Genomic DNA, 22,515 nt, shown 5'->3' on the forward strand with positions numbered 1-22,515 from the left:
TGATTTGTGAAGATTGGCTGCATTGTTCACAAGAAACAGAATCAGATGACACTGGAGAGAATCGAGTGTGACATTACACTGCACAGCTTGTGTTTACCCATGTTTCACAGTAAGCACAAGAACATACATGTACACACAGACAGTAATACAGATCAAGCCTGCCCTTACTGTATGTGAGAGGAGACAGAGAGAGAGAGAGAAAGAGAGACAGAGAGAGAGACAGAGAGAGAGAGACATCAGCACACCCCTAGCTGCACAGTCCCAGTGAGTCTGACAGCTAATTATATCACAGTAACACTAATAATTTCTGTCCTGTAGAGGACCCAGATAGTGTACAATAGCAGCTCTCCTCCTGTGCTACACCCTGTACCAGTTTTCCAGCATGTCTTGTGAGGCTGGAAGCGCTGTGTGTGCCGTCTGTGGCTGAATTAAGCAGAAAAAGGCACCAAAATGCCTCTGGCCCCACTCTGAGGTAGCTCCGCCCCCCTCCAATGGCACCGGAGCTACAGTGATTTTTTTATACTGGCAATGTCTCCTGTTTGCTTAAAAACATCACACAAGTGCTAGTTCAAGCTATTTGAAGCCAGTCTACACGGGGGGCTCTAGCAGGTCCCTCCCCAGGTGGGTCCCGTATGCCACGCCCACGTTCAGCCGCACGCTGAACCGGGGGACCCCCCTAGCGGGGCCCCCGGTTTGTACTCACCACAGTCATCACCTGGCTTGCTGTGGTTGTGGCAGCCAAGGTGCAATGCCCCGCTGAACAACAACCCCTCAGGACGGTGGTGCTGCAGCAGGGAAGTGGCTCTGCACCTCGCAAAGCCGGTGACCCCCCCCCCCCGCCCACCCCCCTAACTCCCACAAAGCAGGCATGCTGTTGCCCAAACAGCATACCGAAAATAACAAACATTTAAAAGAAATTGAAGAAAACTCTCTGGAGCTCAGAGATTTTTTAAACTGCCTGTGGGAGGGGGCATAGAGGGGAGGAGCCAGGACACCCAGTGAAGAAATTTAAGTGCACCGGCTCCTTTGGACCCCATCTATACCCCATCGTACTAATCTTCCCAATATCCCTTATGGATGCTAGAGAGACAGGGTAAGTTGGAGAAATAGTTGATTAAAACGTAAATGACAAAAAGAGTGAATAATAACATGGAGGGTGAAACAAATAATAACATAGGAAGTGGAAGTATAACACAGTAGGGTGACAATGATATGGAAAGGAATCAAATAATATACAAAGAATATACATAGAATAAGGAAAAGAAGGATAAGAGAGAGAACAGTGTGGGACGGATAACACAGCTGAGCTACCCTCAGCTGTACTATCTGTCCACAATGGTATGGAGAGGATACAAGTGATACGGATGTGATGGATAAGAGAGAGAATAGAATGGGAAGAGTGGTACAGCTGAGGGTAGAATGATATGGAGAGGATACAAGGGATAAGAACATGATGGATAAGAGGGAGAATATAATGGGAAGAGTGGTACAGCTGAGGGTAGAATGATGTGGAGAGGATACAAGAGATAAGGACATGATGGATAAGAGGGAGAATAGAATGGGAAGAGTGGTACAGCTGAGGGTAGAATGATATGGAGAGTATACAAGGGATAAGAACATGATGGATAAGAGGGAGAATAGAATGGGAAGAGTGGTACAGCTGAGGGTAGAATGATATGGAGAGTATACAAGGGATAAGAACATGATGGATAAGAGGGAGAATAGAATGGGAAGAGTGGTACAGCGGAGGGTAGAATCTGGGAAGAGTGGTACAGCTGAGGGTAGAATGATATGGAGAGGATACAAGGGATAAGAACATGATGGATAAGAGGGAGAATAGAATGGGAAGAGTGGTACAGCTGAGGGTAGAATGATATGGAGAGTATACAAGGGATAAGAACATGATGGATAAGAGGGAGAATAGAATGGGAAGAGTGGTACAGATGAGGGTAGAATGTGGAGAGGATACAAGAGATAAGAACATGATGGATAAGAGGGAGAATAGAATGGGAAGAGTGGTACAGCTGAGGGTAGAATGATATGGAGAGGATACAAGGGATAAGAACATGATGGGTAAGAGAGAATAGAATGGGAAGAGTGGTACAGCTGAGGGTAGAATGATATGGAGAGGATACAAGGGATAAGGACATGATGGATAAGAGGGAGAATATAATGGGAAGAGTGGTACAGCTGAGGGTAGAATGATATGGAGAGGATACAAGGGATAAGAACATGATGGATAAGAGGGAGAATAGAATGGGAAGAGTGGTACAGCTGAAGGTAGAATGATATGGAGAGGATACAAGGGATAAGAACATGATGGATAAGAGGGAGAATAGAATGGGAAGAGTGGTACAGCTGAGGGTAGAATGATATGGAGAGGATACAAGGGATAAGAACATGATGGATAAGAGGGAGAATAGAATGGGAAGAGTGGTACAGCTGAGGGTAGAATGATATGGAGAGGATACAAGGGATAAGGACATGATGGATAAGAGAGAGAATAGAATGGGAAGAGTGGTACAGCTGAGGGTAGAATGATATGGAGAGTATACAAGAGATAAGAACATGATGGATAAGAGGGAGAATAGAATGGGAAGAGTGGTACAGCTGAGGGTAGAATGTGGAGAGGATACAAGGGATAAGAACATGATGGATAAGAGAGAGAATAGAATTGGAAGAGTGGTACAGCTGAGGGTAGAATGATATGGAGAGGATACAAGGGATAAGAACATGATGGATAAGAGGGAGAATAGAATGGGAAGAGTGGTACAGCTGAGGGTAGAATGATATGGAGAGTATACAAGGGATAAGAACATGATGGATAAGAGGGAGAATAGAATGGGAAGAGTGGTATAGATGAGGGTAGAATGTGGAGAGGATACAAGGGACAAGGACATGATGGATAAGAGGGAGAATAGAATGGGAAGAGTGGTACAGCTGAGGGTAGAATGATATGGAGAGGATACAAGGGATAAGAACATGATGGATAAGAGGGAGAATAGAATGGGAAGAGTGGTACAGCTGAGGGTAGAATGATATGGAGAGGATACAAGGGATAAGAACATGATGGATAAGAGGGAGAATAGAATGGGAAGAGTGGTACAGCTGAGGGTAGAATGATATGGAGAGTATACAAGAGATAAGAACATGATGGATAAGAGGGAGAATAGAATGGGAAGAGTGGTACAGCTGAGGGTAGAATGTGGAGAGGATACAAGGGATAAGAACATGATGGATAAGAGAGAGAATAGAATTGGAAGAGTGGTACAGCTGAGGGTAGAATGATATGAAGAGGATACAAGGGATAAGAACATGATGGATAAGAGGGAGAATAGAATGGGAAGAGTGGTACAGCTGAGGGTAGAATGTGGAGAGGATACAAGGGATAAGAACATGATGGATAAGAGAGAGAATAGAATTGGAAGAGTGGTACAGCTGAGGGTAGAATGATATGGAGAGGATACAAGGGATAAGAACATTGTCACGATCCGGGTATCTGGACGCCATTACTTACCCTTCAGATGCCTCCTGAGGCTGGCTCAGCGTTCCAGGACCGGATCCCATCCGTTACACTGATGTCCACATTCCTGCCTCCTCTCCTGTCACTCTGAGACGCGGTCACCGCGGCGCCATGTTACATCTGGAATGGCGTCTCCCGCGGCCTCCGCCGCTGTCCCTGCATGCAGAGTGTCAGAGTGGCGATTACGTCAGCCGCGGCCTCCGCTGTGCCCGCGTGGTTTAGATGTGCAATCATCAGTCTGGCGTCTCCTGTCTCCTGTGGCCGGCGCCGCCATTGCTGTTTCAATTCTCACATGGATTGCAGGCCAGACTTCCCTCCGGGTGTCTGCATGGGCGCAGCCATCTTGGATTTTGTCATCTGATCATTTCCACCAATCTGCTGTCTGTATTGTTAATCTGCATAATTGCCTAGCCAACCCCTTCCTTGCTGCAGGTATAAATATGCTGTGCCTGAGCAAGGAAGGCGTCAGTGCTTTGGTTGTCAAACCTAGTTCCAGTTTGTCTCTCTCCTGTGGTTGTTTTCCAGGTTCCAGTTCCTATCTCCAAACCTCCACTAAAGAGACCCGCACCAGCATTCCACCTGCGGTGTAGCCTGACTCTCCTATCCTCATTGGATTCATCTGCTTCCAGCTACAGAACCACCTGCTTTCAGCATCCAGCTTCCAGCAGAGGTCAGCTCTTCTTAAAGTGCCGGTACCCTTTTCTGCATATTATCATTTATCACCGGCATTATAATTTCACCGCTCTCAATCTCCAAACATCACTTCATATTTCATCGCTCTCAAGCTACATTTATTATTTGACTGGTTCCAGCCAGTACCCACTCCGTGCCAACATCAGTCTGGTTCCAGCCAGTACCCACAGCAGCCGTTTTATCCACAGCAGCCCAGCTTTTCCTGGAACACCAGCTGGTACGATCCTGGGCTATCCCCATTGCTACAGTTGGGCCTGGTAAGGACTTTCCAACTAGAAGATTATAAGAACTATCTCACACTACCAGAGCCCTGTGGCCCTTGCCACCCTGTAGTACCCAGGAACTGTATTTATTCTCTGCTGATTTTTATGTTTTCTTTTACTACTGCTGTGTTACGGAGTTTTGTCATAAATAAACATCATTGACTTTTATCCTGGTTGTCGTGGTCACGCCTTCGGGCAATTCTGTTACATGTTACTTACATGTCTAGGGGTCTGATACAACCTCCCAGGTTCCACTATACCTCAGCCCCTACAACTGAGGCTGCCTCCCGTCAGCTCAGGCCCTCAGTTGTGACAGTAAGCACTGACCATATGAATCCAGCCGGAGACCAGGATCAAGCGGCTAGGCCGATGCAAGAACTGGCAGCCCGACTTGAACATCAGGAGGCTGCACAGGGCCACATCATCCGCTGTCTCCAGGATCTCTCTACTCGGCTGGATGGGATTCAGACAACCCTCCGTGGATCAGACGCGTCCGGTGCGTCAACCACAGTGACTCCAGCTATAACCCCACCCACCTTACCCATTTCTGCTCCACGTCTTCATCTTCCAACGCCAGCAAAATTTGACGGATCTCCAAGATTCTGCAGGGGATTTCTCAACCAGTGTGAGATTCAGTTTGAGCTACAACCTGGCAATTTTCCCAGTGACCGTACAAAAATTGCCTACATTATCTCTCTTCTCAGTGGCTCAGCCCTTGATTGGGCATCACCGTTATGGGAGAGGTCCGACACCCTGCTATCCTCCTATACTGCATTCGTGTCAACATTCAGGCGTATCTTCGACGAGCCAGGCCGGGTAACTTCAGCTTCATCTGAGATTCTCCGTTTACGCCAGGGATCATGTACTGTAGGACAATATCTTATACAGTTCCAGATCCTGGCATCCGAACTGGCATGGAACGACGAGGCCCTGTATGCTGCATTCTGGCATGGCTTATCTGAGCGTATTAAAGATGAGTTAGCTACCAGAGACTTACCTTCCAAGTTAGATGAGCTAATCTCACTCTGCACGAAAGTTGATTTACGTTTCAGAGAGAGAGCAACTGAGCGTGGAAGATCATCTGCTCCAAAATCTTCTGCTCCTCCTCCTCGCCAACTGTCACCATCTAAAGATGAGCCCATGCAAATTGGCCGTTCCCGTTTAACTCCTGCTGAGCGCCGAAGACGTCTCTCCGAGTCTCTCTGTCTTTACTGTGCAGCTCCGTCTCACACCATCAATGCCTGTCCCGAACGTCCGGGAAAACTCCAAACCCTAGCTCGCCCAGGAGAGGGCCGGCTAGGAGTAATGATCTCCTCTCCATCTCCTCATGATTGTAATCTCCCAGTCTCGCTTCAAGTTGCTCAACGTTATCGGAACGTCATTGCCCTCCTTGATTCCGGAGCAGCTGGGAACTTTATTACCGAAGCCTATGTTAAACGGTGGTCCCTACCCACCGAAAGACTTCCTTCATCCATCTCCTTAACTGCCGTGGATGGCAGCAAGATTTTTGATACAGTTATTTCTCTAAGGACTCTACCAGTTCGTCTGAGAGTGGGAGTTCTTCATTCCGAACTTATTTCTTTTTTAGTGATTCCAAGAGCCACACATCCTGTGGTCCTGGGCCTTCCATGGCTCCGTCTTCACAATCCTACAATTGATTGGACGACTACGCAAATTCTGGCATGGGGTTCCTCCTGTGCTGAGACATGTTTGTTTAAAGTATTGCCTGTCTGTTCTTCCTCCCCCAGGTCGTCTGATGTTCCACCTCCTCCATATCAAGATTTCACGGATGTGTTCAGTAAAGCTTCTGCTGATATCCTTCCTCCTCATAGAGAATGGGACTGCCCGATTGATCTCGTTCCAGGGAAGGTTCCACCTCGAGGCCGAACTTATCCGTTGTCTCTGCCTGAGACGCATTCTATGGAGGAATACATTAAAGAGAACCTAGCAAAGGGGTTCATTCGACCTTCTTCTTCTCCAGCCGGCGCAGGCTTCTTTTTTGTAAAGAAGAAAGATGGTGGTCTGCGGCCGTGCATCGACTACAGAGGTTTGAACGACATTACCATCAAGAACCGCTATCCTTTACCCCTGATTACTGAGCTCTTTGATAGAGTTAGCGGAGCTACCATCTTCACAAAGCTGGACTTGAGAGGTGCATACAATCTCATCCGGATCCGTGAGGGTGACGAGTGGAAGACCGCCTTTAACACCCGTGACGGACATTATGAGTACCTCGTCATGCCCTTCGGATTGAGCAATGCTCCAGCTGTCTTCCAGCATTTTGTCAATGAGATCTTCAGAGACATTTTATACCGTCATGTCGTGGTCTATCTAGATGATATCCTCATTTTTGCTAACAATTTAGAGGAACATCGTTTTTGGGTAAAGGAGGTTCTGTCCCGTCTCCGTGTCAATCATCTCTATTGCAAATTAGAGAAATGCGTCTTTGAAGTCAAGTCCATTCCGTTTCTAGGTTACATTGTGTCCGGTTCCGGACTAGAGATGGATCCTGAGAAACTACAAGCAATCCAGAATTGGCCGATACCCTTAACCCTGAAAGGGGTCCAGAGGTTCTTAGGGTTCGCCAATTATTACAGAAAGTTTATACGAGACTTTTCCACCATTGTGGCGCCTATTACTGCTTTAACTAAGAAGGGTGCTAACCCGTCCAAGTGGTCTGAAGAAGCTACGCAAGCTTTTCATCTTTTAAAACAGCGGTTCATCTCAGCACCAGTTCTGAAACAGCCCGACATCGACTCCCCTTTCATCTTAGAGGTGGATGCCTCCTCCGTTGGAGTAGGAGCAGTGTTATCTCAGAGGGCTAAAGATGGTCATTTACACCCTTGCAGTTTCTTCTCCCGGAAGTTCTCCCCAGCTGAGCGCAACTATGCCATTGGCGACCAGGAGTTGCTAGCCATCAAGCTCGCTCTAGAAGAGTGGAGGTATCTGTTGGAGGGAGCTTCTCATTCAATCACCATACTTACAGACCACAAGAATCTTTTATATCTGAAAGGCGCACAATGTCTCAATCCTCGTCAGGCCAGATGGGCACTTTTCTTTTCCAGGTTCGACTTTAAGCTCCAGTTCTGTCCGGGCTCTCAGAATCGCAAGGCCGATGCCCTTTCCCGCTCATGGGAGCAAGAAAATGAGTCAGAGTCTTCAGACAAGCATCCTATTATAAATCCGTTGGCATTCTCCACGGTAGGGATGGACTCTACGCCCCCACCAGGGAAAAGTTTTGTGAAGCCGATGCTAAGGAAGAAGCTCATGCATTGGGCCCATGCTTCCCGTTTTGCCGGACATACAGGTATCCAAAAAACCCTGGAGTTTATCTCTAGGTCCTATTGGTGGCCAACTCTGAAAAAGGACGTCATGGAGTTTATTGCATCTTGCCCAAAGTGTGCCCAACATAAGGTATCCCGCCAGTCGCCTGCGGGGCAACTGGTTCCACTATCCGTTCCCCGTCGACCATGGACCCATTTGTCGATGGATTTCATTACAGACTTACCCATGTGCAACAAGTTCATTACCATCTGGGTGGTAGTTGACCGGTTCACCAAGATAGCGCACTTCATTCCTCTCACCGGTCTTCCGTCAGCTTCCAAGTTGGCTCAAGTATTCATACAAGAGATCTTCCGACTCCACGGTCTTCCTGAAGAAATTATCTCAGATCGAGGAGTTCAATTCACAGCCAAATTCTGGCGAAGTTTATGTCAAGTCCTCCAAGTCAAGCTAAAGTTTTCCACGGCTTACCATCCTCAGACCAATGGTCAAACTGAGAGGGTGAATCAGGACTTGGAGGCCTTCCTCCGCATCTATGTGTCTTCCTCTCAAGATGACTGGGTTCAATTACTTCCCTGGGCCGAGTTCTGTCATAACAACCAGTATCATTCCTCATCTTCTTCAACACCATTCTTCACTAACTTTGGATTCCACCCTAAAGTCCCTGAGTTCCAACCGCTTCCAGCAACTTCTGTTCCAGCAGTGGATATCACCTTGCATCAGTTTGCCAATAACTGGAAGAGTGTACGATCAGCTCTGCTCAAGGCATCGTTCAGGTACAAGAAGTTTGCGGATAAGAAGCGTAGAGCAGTTCCTGCTCTCAAGGTGGGTGATCGGGTATGGTTATCCACGAAGAATTTGAGGTTAAGAGTTCCCAGTATGAAGTTTGCACCTTGCTACATCGGTCCTTTTAAAATTGAACAAGTCATCAATCCTGTTGCTTACAGACTTCAGTTACCTCCCTTCTTAAAAATACCCAGGACATTCCATGTTTCCCTGTTGAAACCGCTGATCCTGAATCGGTTTCATTCCTCACTTCCTCCAACTCCGAAAGTCCAAACTCAACGAGGCGTTGAGTATGAAGTGGCCAAGATCCTGGACTCACGTCACCGTTACGGTCAACTACAGTATCTTATTGACTGGAAGGGTTACGGCCCTGAGGAACGCTCATGGACCAATGCTTCTGATGTCCATGCTCCTGCCTTGGTCCGGAGATTCCATTCCAAGTTTCCTCAAAAGCCAAAGAAGTGTCCTGGGGCCACTCCTAAAGGGGGGGGTGCTGTCACGATCCGGGTATCTGGACGCCATTACTTACCCTTCAGATGCCTCCTGAGGCTGGCTCAGCGTTCCAGGACCGGATCCCATCCGTTACACTGATGTCCACATTCCTGCCTCCTCTCCTGTCACTCTGAGACGCGGTCACCGCGGCGCCATGTTACATCTGGAATGGCGTCTCCCGCGGCCTCCGCCGCTGTCCCTGGGTTCCTGCATGCAGAGTGTCAGAGTGGCGATTACGTCAGCCGCGGCCTCCGCTGTGCCCGCGTGGTTTAGATGTGCAATCATCAGTCTGGCGTCTCCTGTCTCCTGTGGCCGGCGCCGCCATTGCTGTTTCAATTCTCACATGGATTGCAGGCCAGACTTCCCTCCGGGTGTCTGCATGGGCGCAGCCATCTTGGATTTTGTCATCTGATCATTTCCACCAATCTGCTGTCTGTATTGTTAATCTGCATAATTGCCTAGCCAACCCCTTCCTTGCTGCAGGTATAAATATGCTGTGCCTGAGCAAGGAAGGCGTCAGTGCTTTGGTTGTCAAACCTAGTTCCAGTTTGTCTCTCTCCTGTGGTTGTTTTCCAGGTTCCAGTTCCTATCTCCAAACCTCCACTAAAGAGACCCGCACCAGCATTCCACCTGCGGTGTAGCCTGACTCTCCTATCCTCATTGGATTCATCTGCTTCCAGCTACAGAACCACCTGCTTTCAGCATCCAGCTTCCAGCAGAGGTCAGCTCTTCTTAAAGTGCCGGTACCCTTTTCTGCATATTATCATTTATCACCGGCATTATAATTTCACCGCTCTCAATCTCCAAACATCACTTCATATTTCATCGCTCTCAAGCTACATTTATTATTTGACTGGTTCCAGCCAGTACCCACTCCGTGCCAACATCAGTCTGGTTCCAGCCAGTACCCACAGCAGCCGTTTTATCCACAGCAGCCCAGCTTTTCCTGGAACACCAGCTGGTACGATCCTGGGCTATCCCCATTGCTACAGTCGGGCCTGGTAAGGACTTTCCAACTAGAAGATTATAAGAACTATCTCACACTACCAGAGCCCTGTGGCCCTTGCCACCCTGTAGTACCCAGGAACTGTATTTATTCTCTGCTGATTTTTATGTTTTCTTTTACTACTGCTGTGTTACGGAGTTTTGTCATAAATAAACATCATTGACTTTTATCCTGGTTGTCGTGGTCACGCCTTCGGGCAATTCTGTTACATGTTACTTACATGTCTAGGGGTCTGATACAACCTCCCAGGTTCCACTATACCTCAGCCCCTACAACTGAGGCTGCCTCCCGTCAGCTCAGGCCCTCAGTTGTGACAAACATGATGGATAAGAGGGAGAATAGAATGGGAAGAGTGGTACAGCTGAGGGTAGAATGATATGGAAAGGATACAAGAGATAAGGACATGATGGATAAGAGGGAGAATAGAATGGGAAAAGTGGTACAGCTGAGGGTAGAATGATATGGAGAGGATACAAGAGATAAGAACAGGATGGATAAGAGGGAGAATAGAATGGGAAGAGTGGTACAGCTGAGGGTAGAATGATATGGAGAGGATACAAGGGATAAGAACATGATGGATAAGAGGGGGAATAGAATGGGAAGAGTGGTACAGCTGAGGGTAGAATGATATGGAGAGGATACAAGGTATAAGAACAGGATGGATAAGAGGGAGAATAGAATGGGAAGAGTGGTACAGCTGAGGGTAGAATGATATGGAGAGTATACAAGGTATAAGAACAGGATGGATAAGAGGGAGAATATAATGGGAAGAGTGGTACAGCTGAGGGTAGAATGATATGGAGAGGATACAAGGGATAAGAACATGATGGATAAGAGGGAGAATAGAATGGGAAGAGTGGTGCAGCTGAGGGTAGAATGATATGGAGAGGATACAAGAGATAAGGACATGATGGATAAGAGGGAGAATAGAATGGGAAGAGTGGTACAGCTGAGGGTAGAATGATATGGAGAGTATACAAGGTATAAGAACAGGATGGATAAGAGGGAGAATATAATGGGAAGAGTGGTACAGCTGAGGGTAGAATGATATGGAGAGGATACAAGGGATAAGGACATGATGGATAAGAGGGAGAATAGAATGGGAAGAGTGGTACAGCTGAGGGTAGAATGATATGGAGAGGATACAAGGGATAAGAACATGATGGATAAGAGGGAGAATAGAATGGGAAGAGTGGTACAGCTGAGGGTAGAATGATGTGGAGAGGATACAAGAGATAAGGACATGATGGATAAGAGGGAGAATAGAATGGGAAGAGTGGTACAGCTGAGGGTAGAATGATATGGAGAGGATACAAGGGATAAGAACATGATGGATAAGAGGGAGAATAAAATGGGAAGAGTGGTACAGCTGAGGGTAGAATGATATGGAGAGGATACAAGGGATAAGAACATGATGGATAAGAGGGAGAATAGAATGGGAAGAGTGGTACAGCTGAGGGTAGAATGATATGGAGAGGAAACAAGAGATAAGGACATGATGGATAAGAGGGAGAATAGAATGGGAAGAGTGGTACAGCTGAGGGTAGAATGATATGGAGAGTATACAAGGTATAAGAACAGGATGGATAAGAGGGAGAATAGAATGGGAAGAGTGGTACAGCTGAGGGTAGAATGATATGGAGAGGATACAAGGGATAAGAACATGATGGATAAGAGGGAGAATAGAATGGGAAGAGTGGTACAGCTGAGGGTAGAATGATATGGAGAGGATACAAGGGATAAGAACATGATGGATAAGAGGGAGAATAGAATGGGAAGAGTGGTACAGCTGAGGGTAGAATGATATGGAGAGGATACAAGGGATAAGAACATGATGGATAAGAGGGAGAATAGAATGGGAAGAGTGGTACAGCTGAGGGTAGAATGATATGGAGAGGATACAAGAGATAAGGACATGATGGATAAGAGGGAGAATAGAATGGGAAGAGTGGTACAGCTGAGGGTAGAATGATGTGGAGAGGATACAAGGGATAAGAACATGATGGATAAGAGGGAGAATAGAATGGGAAGAGTGGTACAGCTGAGGGTAGAATGATATGGAGAGGATACAAGGGATAAGAACATGATGGATAAGAGGGAGAATAGAATGGGAAGAGTGGTACAGCTGAGGGTAGAATGATATGGAGAGGATACAAGGGATAAGAACATGATGGATAAGAGGGAGAATAGAATGGGAAGAGTGGTACAGCTGAGGGTAGAATGATATGGAGAGGATACAAGGGATAAGAACATGATGGATAAGAGGGAGAATAGAATGGGAAGAGTGGTACAGCTGAGGGTAGAATGATATGGAGAGGATACAAGGTATAAGAACAGGATGGATAAAGGGGAGAATAGAATGGGAAGAGTGGTACAGCTGAGGGTAGAATGATATGGAGAGGATACAAGGGATAAGAACATGATGGATAAGAGGGAGAATAGAATGGGAAGAGTGGTACAGCTGAGGGTAGAATGATATGGAGAGGATACAAGGGATAAGAACATGATGGATAAGAGGGAGAATAGAATGGGAAGAGTGGTACAGCTGAGGGTAGAATGATATGGAGAGGATACAAGAGATAAGGACATGATGGATAAGAGGGAGAATAGAATGGGAAGAGTGGTACAGCTGAGGGTAGAATGATATGGAGAGGATACAAGAGATAAGAACATGATGGATAAGAGGGAGAATAGAATGGGAAGAGTGGTACAGCTGAGGGTAGAATGATATGGAGAGTATACAAGGTATAAGAACAGGATGGATAAGAGGGAGAATAGAATGGGAAGAGTGGTACAGCTGAGGGTAGAATGATATGGAGAGGATACAAGGGATAAGAACATGATGGATAAGAGGGAGAATAGAATGGGAAGAGTGGTACAGCTGAGGGTAGAATGATATGGAGAGTATACAAGGTATAAGAACAGGATGGATAAGAGGGAGAATATAATGGGAAGAGTGGTACAGCTGAGGGTAGAATGATATGGAGAGGATACAAGGGATAAGAACATGATGGATAAGAGGGAGAATAGAATGGGAAGAGTGGTACAGCTGAGGGTAGAATGTGGAGAGGATACAAGGGATAAGAACAGGATGGATAAGAGGGAGAATAGAATGGGAAGAGTGGTACAGCTGAGGGTAGAATGATATGGAGAGGATACAAGGGATAAGGACATGATGGATAAGAGGGGGAATAGAATGGGAAGAGTGGTACAGCTGAGGGTAGAATGATATGGAGAGTATACAAGGTATAAGAACAGGATGGATAAGAGGGAGAATAGAATGGGAAGAGTGGTACAGCTGAGGGTAGAATGATATGGAGAGGATACAAGGGATAAGAACATGATGGATAAGAGGGAGAATAGAATGGGAAGAGTGGTACAGCTGAGGGTAGAATGATATGGAGAGGATACAAGGGATAAGAACATGATGGGTAAGAGATAGAATAGAATGGGAAGAGTGGTACAGCTGAGGGTAGAATGATATGGAGAGGATACAAGGGATAAGAACATGATGGATAAGAGGGAGAATAGAATGGGAAGAGTGGTACAGCTGAGGGTAGAATGATATGGAGAGGATACAAGGGATAAGGACATGATGGATAAGAGGGAGAATAGAATGGGAAGAGTGGTACAGCTGAGGGTAGAATGATATGGAGAGGATACAAGGGATAAGAACATGATGGATAAGAGGGAGAATAGAATGGGAAGAGTGGTACAGCTGAGGGTAGAATGATATGGAGAGGATACAAGAGATAAGGACATGATGGATAAGAGGGGGAATAGAATGGGAAGAGTGGTACAGCTGAGGGTAGAATGATATGGAGAGGATACAAGGGATAAGAACATGATGGATAAGAGGGAGAATAGAATGGGAAGAGTGGTACAGCTGAGGGTAGAATGATATGGAGAGGATACAAGGGATAAGAACATGATGGATAAGAGGGAGAATAGAATGGGAAGAGTGGTACAGCTGAGGGTAGAATGATATGGAGAGGATACAAGAGATAAGGACATGATGGATAAGAGGGGGAATAGAATGGGAAGAGTGGTACAGCTGAGGGTAGAATGATATGGAGAGGATACAAGGGATAAGAACATGATGGATAAGAGGGAGAATAGAATGGGAAGAGTGGTACAGCTGAGGGTAGAATGATATGGAGAGGATACAAGGGATAAGAACATGATGGATAAGAGGGAGAATAGAATGGGAAGAGTGGTACAGCTGAGGGTAGAATGATATGGAGAGGATACAAGGGATAAGAACATGATGGATAAGAGGGAGAATAGAATGGGAAGAGTGGTACAGCTGAGGGTAGAATGATATGGAGAGGATACAAGGGATAAGAACATGATGGATAAGAGGGAGAATAGAATGGGAAGAGTGGTACAGCTGAGGGTAGAATGATATGGAGAGGATACAAGAGATAAGGACATGATGGATAAGAGGGGGAATAGAATGGGAAGAGTGGTACAGCTGAGGGTAGAATGATATGGAGAGGATACAAGGGATAAGAACATGATGGATAAGAGGGAGAATAGAATGGGAAGAGTGGTACAGCTGAGGGTAGAATGATATGGAGAGGATGGAAAGGATAAGGATGTGGCAGATGCGCCAAAGATTAGTATTGGAAACATTATATAGTTGCGGATAGATGGCATGGGGAGAATGGGAACAATATTGGCACACATATGAGACAGAGGACAGAAGAAGGAGGCTAGTATAAGGAGTTGGTGGATTAGATAGAAAACAATAAGCCGCAATAATCAAGACAGATAAGATTTGATTACTAAAATATGAGACTTCTGCACTTACACAGAGGAAAGAAATAAGTGCTGATAAGAGAAACTATTTTATCAACAAAAACATATAGTGCACTGGGAACACGTAACATGTTAAAGTTGTTTTTTATATGTAGTATTTTTTAGTATAGATACCACTATATTCCCACCCGCTCCCCTGAATGAAGGCGTGCCCTGGTAATAAATGGTGCGAGCTTGAATTCTAGTCTATACATCCGTGACTTCCAGAAACTTGTGACTCTGGTCAGATCTCTCTCTGCATTTAGAGTCACACAGGTGGCTGGGCTGTGATAAATGGTGCAGAACAGTCACGGTGCGAGCAGCTGGCCGTATTTATGTTGCCGCAGTAACTGCTTCATGTTTTATGTAATCACCTTCTACTGTCATCCCAGCTGTATCATACCACTCAGAGCTGCACAGAAATATCATCAGACATGGGGGGGATTCAGATCTGATCGTAGATGTGCTAAATTTAGCACATCTACGATCAGTTTCTATGACATGCGGAGGAACGCCCAGCACAGGGCTAGTCCACCCCGCATGTCAGGCCCTATTTCCCCCCCACCCCGGCAGCGATTCTTTTGCATCTGGCCAATAGCTCTCTGCCAGCGGAGCTCCTGCACGCTGGCAGGCCGCTGTGGCTGCATGTGACATCACATAGTCGCCGCCCGCCCCCCCCCAATGGTCCGGACACGCCTGCGTTGTCCGGACCACGCCGACGGCGTTCTAATGCCGTTGGCACACCCCTCCTGACCCACGACCGCTTCTGCCTGTCAATCAGACAGAGGCGATCGCAGCCCAGAGATGCTGTTAGCATCTCACTGGGCTCCCGGGGTGCGCGCGCCACATAGGGGTTTAGGCTGCGAACGCTGCCGCAATCCAGTCTGAATTAGGCCCATGGTTCAGCCTAACAGCAGCCCCAAGCACTGAGCCCACCAGCAACTACACGTTGTTCTGCTGTATTATGTATCCCCACACCTCTTAGCTGGTGTTTCATGTCACTGTATGTTATTTACTTGTTATCACTTCAGTGTACAGCACTATGGGCCAATTCAGAGGTGGACGAAGTGCCGATGTTTGTGTAGTTGAGTGATTATTTGCTACTGCGCCTATGTGGACAGTCCTGAAAACCCCTACAGCGCATGTATTCCCAACACCGCTGTTACAGAGTCGCTTGCAATCCAGCTGGTAGTGCACAAGCATGGGTGTTCCTGAGTGGTGTCTGGGAGCTGGCCTGAAGTGTTAGCAGTCTAGCCCACCTCTGAATCAGGCCACGTGTAATATGATGGCACTTTATAATAAATAATAATAATAATATTTAATTATAATAATAATAATAGTAATACTTCAATATTACATAGCAAGAATCTGGCGGGCCTCACTGGAACTCTTACCTGATTGGACATGAGTGTGGAGACACAGCTATAAAAGGAATCTATTTTGTCAGGCTTAATAAGCTCTAAGGAGTCTTTGCTGGCGAAGAGATTGATAACCTTTGGGTACCAGGTGTTCATTAGCTTCTCCTCAGTTTTTGCACAAGCCAAGGAAACGCTGTTTTTTAGAGACTCACACTCAATGGGGCCCTTCAATCTGCCGGCACGAACAAGAACGGTAAAAGAGAGAATGTTTTCAGGTATTAGACACACAAGATTCTGAAAGTCAAAAATTCATCTAGCATAAGACTGAAGGATATCTCTGTACGTGACCTCCTCCTTTTACACTGCGCTGGCCGCTGCTGTGGGTCTAATCAGGTGCAGCCGCCACTATCAGGCTGTACCACATAGTGCTTCAGCGCTTCCTCTGTGCCGACATGAGTAACATCAAGTCATGTGAAGTCATGTAACTATGACTCCTGAGAGGCGCCCCCATGGCCGCTCCCCATTGCCCTGACACGCCTCCTCTAGGCCCCTGGATCCCCGCTCTCCAGCAGCAAGCAGCACCTGACTACACATTTGCACCCGCAGCGTCGCTGTAATGCTGCTGCCACCTCCAAGAGATATCCTGCCAATGCCAAGGGAAAACAAGAAAACAGCTTAAGGTAAGTAACCCATGAGGGTTCTACAGACAGTACAGATCTTACAGCCTGATGGGTGGGTTGCAGTTGTAAACAGCATAATAAGGAAAACACAGGCACTGGGGCACAGTACAGTACACATGGATTAAGGTAACATAGTAACATAGTAACATAGTATCTGAGGTTGAAAAAAGACAATTGTCCATCGAGTTCAACCTATTTGTGGTCTCCTATGCATGATGATTTGACTAAAATTTCTGACTGATGCTGCTGTCAGCCGTTGCATTTTATCCCTATTTATAGTAACTATAATGCATGACTATGCACCATACCCCTGGATATCCTTATCCATTAGGAATTTATCTAACCTATTCTTAAAGGTGTTGACAGATTCTGCCATTACAACTCCCTCGGGCAGGGAATTCCAAACACGTATTGTCCTTACCGTGAAAAAGCCTTTACGCCGTATTGTGCGGAATCTCCTCTCCTCTAACCTGAGCGAGTGTCCACGAGTCCTCTGTGTTGATCTAACCAAAAACAGGTCCCGCGCAAGCTCTGTGTATTGTCCCCTTATATATTTGTAGATGTTGATCATATCCCCTCTTAGTCTCCGCTTTTCCAATGTAAACATGCCTAGTCTTTCAAGCCTTTCCTTGTATTCCATCGTCTCCATGCCCTTAATTTGTTTGGTCGCCCTCCTCTGTACCTTTTCTAGCTCCAGGATATCCTTTTTGTAGTACGGTGCCCAGAATTGTACACAGTATTCAAGGTGTGGCCTCACTAGTGATTTATAAAACGGGAGTATAATACTCTCGTCCCTAGCATCAATACCCCGTTTTATGCATGCTAATATCTTATTAGCCTTCTTTGCTGCAGTCCTACTTTGGGTACTACTGCTTAGCTTGCTATCTATGAGGACACCTAAGTCCTTTTCCAGTACAGAATCCCCTAATTTTACCCCATTTAGTAGGTAGGTGTAATTTTTGTTCTTTTTACCACAGTGCATTACCTTACACTTGTCTGTGTTGAAGCGCATTCTCCATTTGGCTGCCCATGCTTCTAATTTAACTAAGTCGTTCTGAAGAGACTCGGCATCCTCCTCTGTATTTATAGCCTTACACAATTTGGTATCATCTGCAAAAATTGACACCATGCTCTCTAGACCTTCTGTTAGGTCGTTAATGAAAATATTGAACAATAGCGGTCCTAATACTGAGCCTTGCGGCACACCACTTAGCACTTCAGTCCAAGTTGAAAAAGATCCATTAACCACAATGCGCTGCTCCCTGTTATCTAACCAGTTTTTGACCCAAGTGCATATTGTGCTTCCTAGCCCTGATTCTTGCAGCTTGTAGATAAGTCTCATGTGCGGTACAGTATAGAACGCTTTGGCAAAGTCTAAAAAGATTACATCCACGTCTTTACCCTGATCTAGGTTTGCGCTTACTGTTTCATAAAAGCCAAGTAAGTTGGTTTGACAGGATCTGTCCTTCATAAACCCATGTTGATTCCTTTTAATGACCTTATTGACTTCAAGGAACTTCTGAATACTATCTCTTAGAATACCTTCCAATATTTTCCCCACTATAGATGTAAGACTAACTGGTCTATAATTACCTGGTTCAGCTTTACTTCCCTTTTTGAATATAGGCACTACTTCCGCTATACGCCAGTCTTTGGGAACCATACCTGATATAACTGAATCCTTAAAGATCAAAGATAGCGGTTTTGCCAGTTCAGAGTGAAGCTCCATTAGAACCCTTGGGTGAATACTATCGGGCCCTGGTGATTTATTAATCTTTAAATGTTTTAATCGGTCACAGACTACATCCTCGCTTAAATAAGTACCTATCAGTGGGATATTCTCATTATTGAGATTGTGTGTCAGTCCCTGAATTGGGTCCTCTCTAGTGAATACTGTTGAAAAAAACTCATTTAGTGTGTCCGCTATGTCATTATCATTTTTGCTTAAGACTCCCAACTTGTCTTTTAAAGGGCCTATACTCTCCTTCTTTAATCTCTTGCTATTAATGTATTTAAAGAATTTTTTGGGATTCGCTTTGCTTTCCTTTGCTACTAGTTTTTCAGTTTCTACTTTAGCCGCTCTTATTTCCTTTTTGCAAATTTTGTTACATTCCTTATAGTGCTGAAATGACTCTGCTTCCCCGTCAGATTTGTATTTTTTAAATGCTCGCCTTTTCTTGCCCATAAGTTCCTTAATCTTTTTGTTAAGCCACATCGGTTTATGATTTTTATTCCTTTTTTTGCTGCTCATAGGAATAAATTTGAGTGTATTTTTAGCTAGCAGGAATTTTAGTACCTCCCATTTCTCCGTAGTATTTTTTCCTAAAAACAAACCTTCCCATTCAATATCCCTGAAAAATACCCTCATCTTTTAAAAATTTGCTTTGCTAAAGTTTAGAGTCCTAGTTGAGCCAGTATAGGCCTGTTTATGGAAACTGATATTGAATGTGACCATATTGTGGTCGCTGTTTCCTATGGGTTCCCCTACTATAATACCTGATACCAAATCCCCATTGTTTGTTAATACCAGGTCTAAGATTGCAAGGTGGGGTCAGTAATAAACGTACAGATGGCGGGATGGAACACAATAAGTAGCATACAAATATATGTATGTATACACCTACCCCAACCCCAATTAAATATATTCGCACCAGAACCCATACACATATATAGTATATATTTAAAAAATCTCACCAGACCCCATATACTGATGTGTCCTTACACAGCTTTGCTTTTAATTGGTGCATGTTGTGGCGTTGCACCAATTAAAAGCAAAGCTGTGTAAGGACACATCAGTATATGGGGTCTGGTGAGATTTTTTAAATATATACTATATATGTGTATGGGTTCTGGTGCGAATATTGTTATGCACTTATTCGCTGGGGCACGCCATGGACAAATATAACATTTAGGAGCGGGTTGCAGGGGCATACCACCCCGCTACCAGTTGCTACTCAGTGCCACCGGCCCCCTATCTTACATCGGGCAGTGGAAGAACAGCTACCCCCGCTGCCTCTGGCCACAAAGTACTCTTTCCCAAAGTACACGGCAGGAGTGTGCATACGCACACTCCCGCTACGAAATCCCATGCCGGAAATCATAGCCTGCTAGGACATATCTGCACAGTTAAACTGGCCTGTGTGTCCTATACAATTCCTAACATGCCGGCTAGCGTGTATACATAAAGAATATATGGCACTCAAGGACTTTTAAAGTGAAAGTATATTGTAGGCAACGTCACAAAATTTTGTGACTTTGTTTACAATGGGGGTAATTCCAAGTTGATCGCAGCAGGATTTTTGTTAGCAGTTGGGCAAAACCATGTGCACTGCAGGGGAGGCAGATATAACGTGCAGAGAGAGTTAGATTTGGGTGGGGTGTGTTCAATCTGCAATCTAATTTGCAGTGTAAAAATAAAGCAGCCAGTATTTACCCTGCACAGAAACAAAATAACCCACCCAAATCTAACTCTCTCTGCAAATGTTATATCTTCCTCCCCTGCAGTGCACATGGTTTTGCCCAATTGCTATCAAAAATCCTGCTGCGATCAACTTGGAATTACCCCCAATATACTTTATCACTATTGATGGCCCCACTCCCTTACTGCAACATACATTGATTACGGATTATATAGCAGGGCCGTACCCAGACATCACAGACCCGGACCACCTATTTCACTGGCAAAGTGAACAGGTTCCGGGAGGGTGGTCTTTCCGGGGGAGTTTAGAAAGTATGCTAAATTTATAGATTTACTTATATAGTGCCAGCATATTCCGTATCACTGTACAATTAGGAACAAAACATAACTGGGTAATAACAGACAGATAAAGAGGTAAGAGGGCCCTGCTCGCAAACTTACACTCTATAGGGAGGTTAAGGGCAGAAGGCAGATGGAAGGGGGAAGACTGGCAATGGTATCAATGCAAGATCTGTGGGTGATGTGATCAGTGAGATGGGCATAATTCTATGTTTCTATGGACATGCACTGAGACTGGAGGGGGGGAGGTTCAGGGGAAATTTGCGGAAAAATTATTTCACAGAAAGGGTAGTGGACAAGTGGAATAGCCTCCCATGAGAGGTGGTAGAGGCTAAGACAGTAGAGCAATTTAAACATGCATGGGATAGACATAAGGATATCCTTACAAAGAAATAAGGATCAAATAAGGTTAGAGATAAAAATAATATTAAAAAAAAAAAAGGGGCAGACTAGATGGGCCAAGTGGTTCTTATCTGCCGACAAATTCTATGTTTAAGAACAACAAAATGCTGAGACGCAGTTAGGAGCTCAGTGCAAGAACTACTATATCACCCGTATTACATAAGGTCACATTGGGCCAGATTCAAATGTAAAGCAGCCAGTATTTACCCTGCACAGAAATGAAATAACCCACCCAAATCTAACTCTCTCTGCACATGTTATATCTACCCCCCCTGCAGTGCACATGGTTTTGCCCAATTGCTAACAAACTTGCTGCTGGGATCAACTCAGAATTACCCCCCTAGTAAAATGTGCCCTCCATTGTCTTTACACACACACCTAACTCATATTACCACCCACACTAATTATGCTTCATGTTTCCTAGCCCTTCTTTGTATCCACAAACCTATCATATGTATCTCTGCACTGCCTCCGACATTACACAGCACCTCTTCTGCAATTATGAGAAAACAGGAAGATTTCATAGTTTATCACTTCTCATATGCTAAATCATTAGCACAGACTGCATTCGGGCATAGAACATTCAAACATATTTGCCAAATGAAATAGCGGGTGATCTCCCTGAAGGAGACAAGGCTAAAGTTATTGCCATGTCACGTGCATGATAGTCTCACACACTCTGGAGGTTTGGTGTGGAAACTCTCCTTTAGAAATATTGAATTTGGCCCTGTAGATTTCTACGGATCTTTCTGAGCTGCTGACTTTTGTGCATGTGATGAAGCAAAGTCACCAATTTAATGCAACCTAGCTACCACCTAGTGGTGCTGAACACGCACCTGGGTGGAACCTGATATGCCCATTGCACAATCTCCCTGAAATGCTGCCTCACTCACACTATTAGGTACAAATCTAAAACCATCCTGGACTGCCAAAGCTATTGTGTGGAATTAGGTTCAAACAACTCCAATTTTACCTAATCTGGCTGGAGAACGTAAGACTTGTGTTTGATTCAATCACTTATACAAGTACTGCAATGCTTTGAGGTTTACTTTCTCCTGGCAACAGTCCCATCAAACAATGATGTTCTCCGTTTATTTCTGATGGTAGAGCCATGAACTTCACTATTTACCATGTTGATAGAGGCCTGTAGATCCATGGATGTAGCCTTTGGGTTCTGTGAATTTACTAGAATATCATATGGTTTGAACTTCGAGTGAATATGATAAGACCTTACTGCTGGGATGGCTAGCAACAGAGTCAATGTTAACTAACTACATATAATATTTCTCACTTTAGATCAGGGGTGGGGAACCTCTGGCCCGCTGGCCATATAAGACCCGCAAAGCCACTTGTTCTGGCCTGCTACTGTGTGTCTGGGGAGGAGAGCGTAGCGTGCGCCTCTCCTGCCCCTTTGTGCTTTAGTCCGGTGGCGGCGTGTCTCAGCTGTCAGGGCAGAGAGGAGAGCGCAGCTAT

General features: G+C 45.4%; 1 protein-coding gene across 1 annotated transcript in view; it reads right to left on the bottom strand.

Annotated features, from left to right (window-relative positions):
- Positions 1–22,515, bottom strand: part of DNAH12 (dynein axonemal heavy chain 12) — a 320,238-nt gene that overhangs the window by 250,444 nt on the left and 47,279 nt on the right. Inside the window, exon 8 of the mRNA XM_063940858.1 lies at positions 16,240–16,435. Coding sequence (XP_063796928.1) covers positions 16,240–16,435 — 196 coding nt within the window. The remainder of the gene's footprint in view (positions 1–16,239; positions 16,436–22,515) is intronic.

The sequence above is a fragment of the Pseudophryne corroboree genome, chromosome 9 (assembly GCF_028390025.1).
Source record: "Pseudophryne corroboree isolate aPseCor3 chromosome 9, aPseCor3.hap2, whole genome shotgun sequence".
NCBI classification, from domain to species: Eukaryota; Metazoa; Chordata; class Amphibia; order Anura; family Myobatrachidae; genus Pseudophryne; species Pseudophryne corroboree.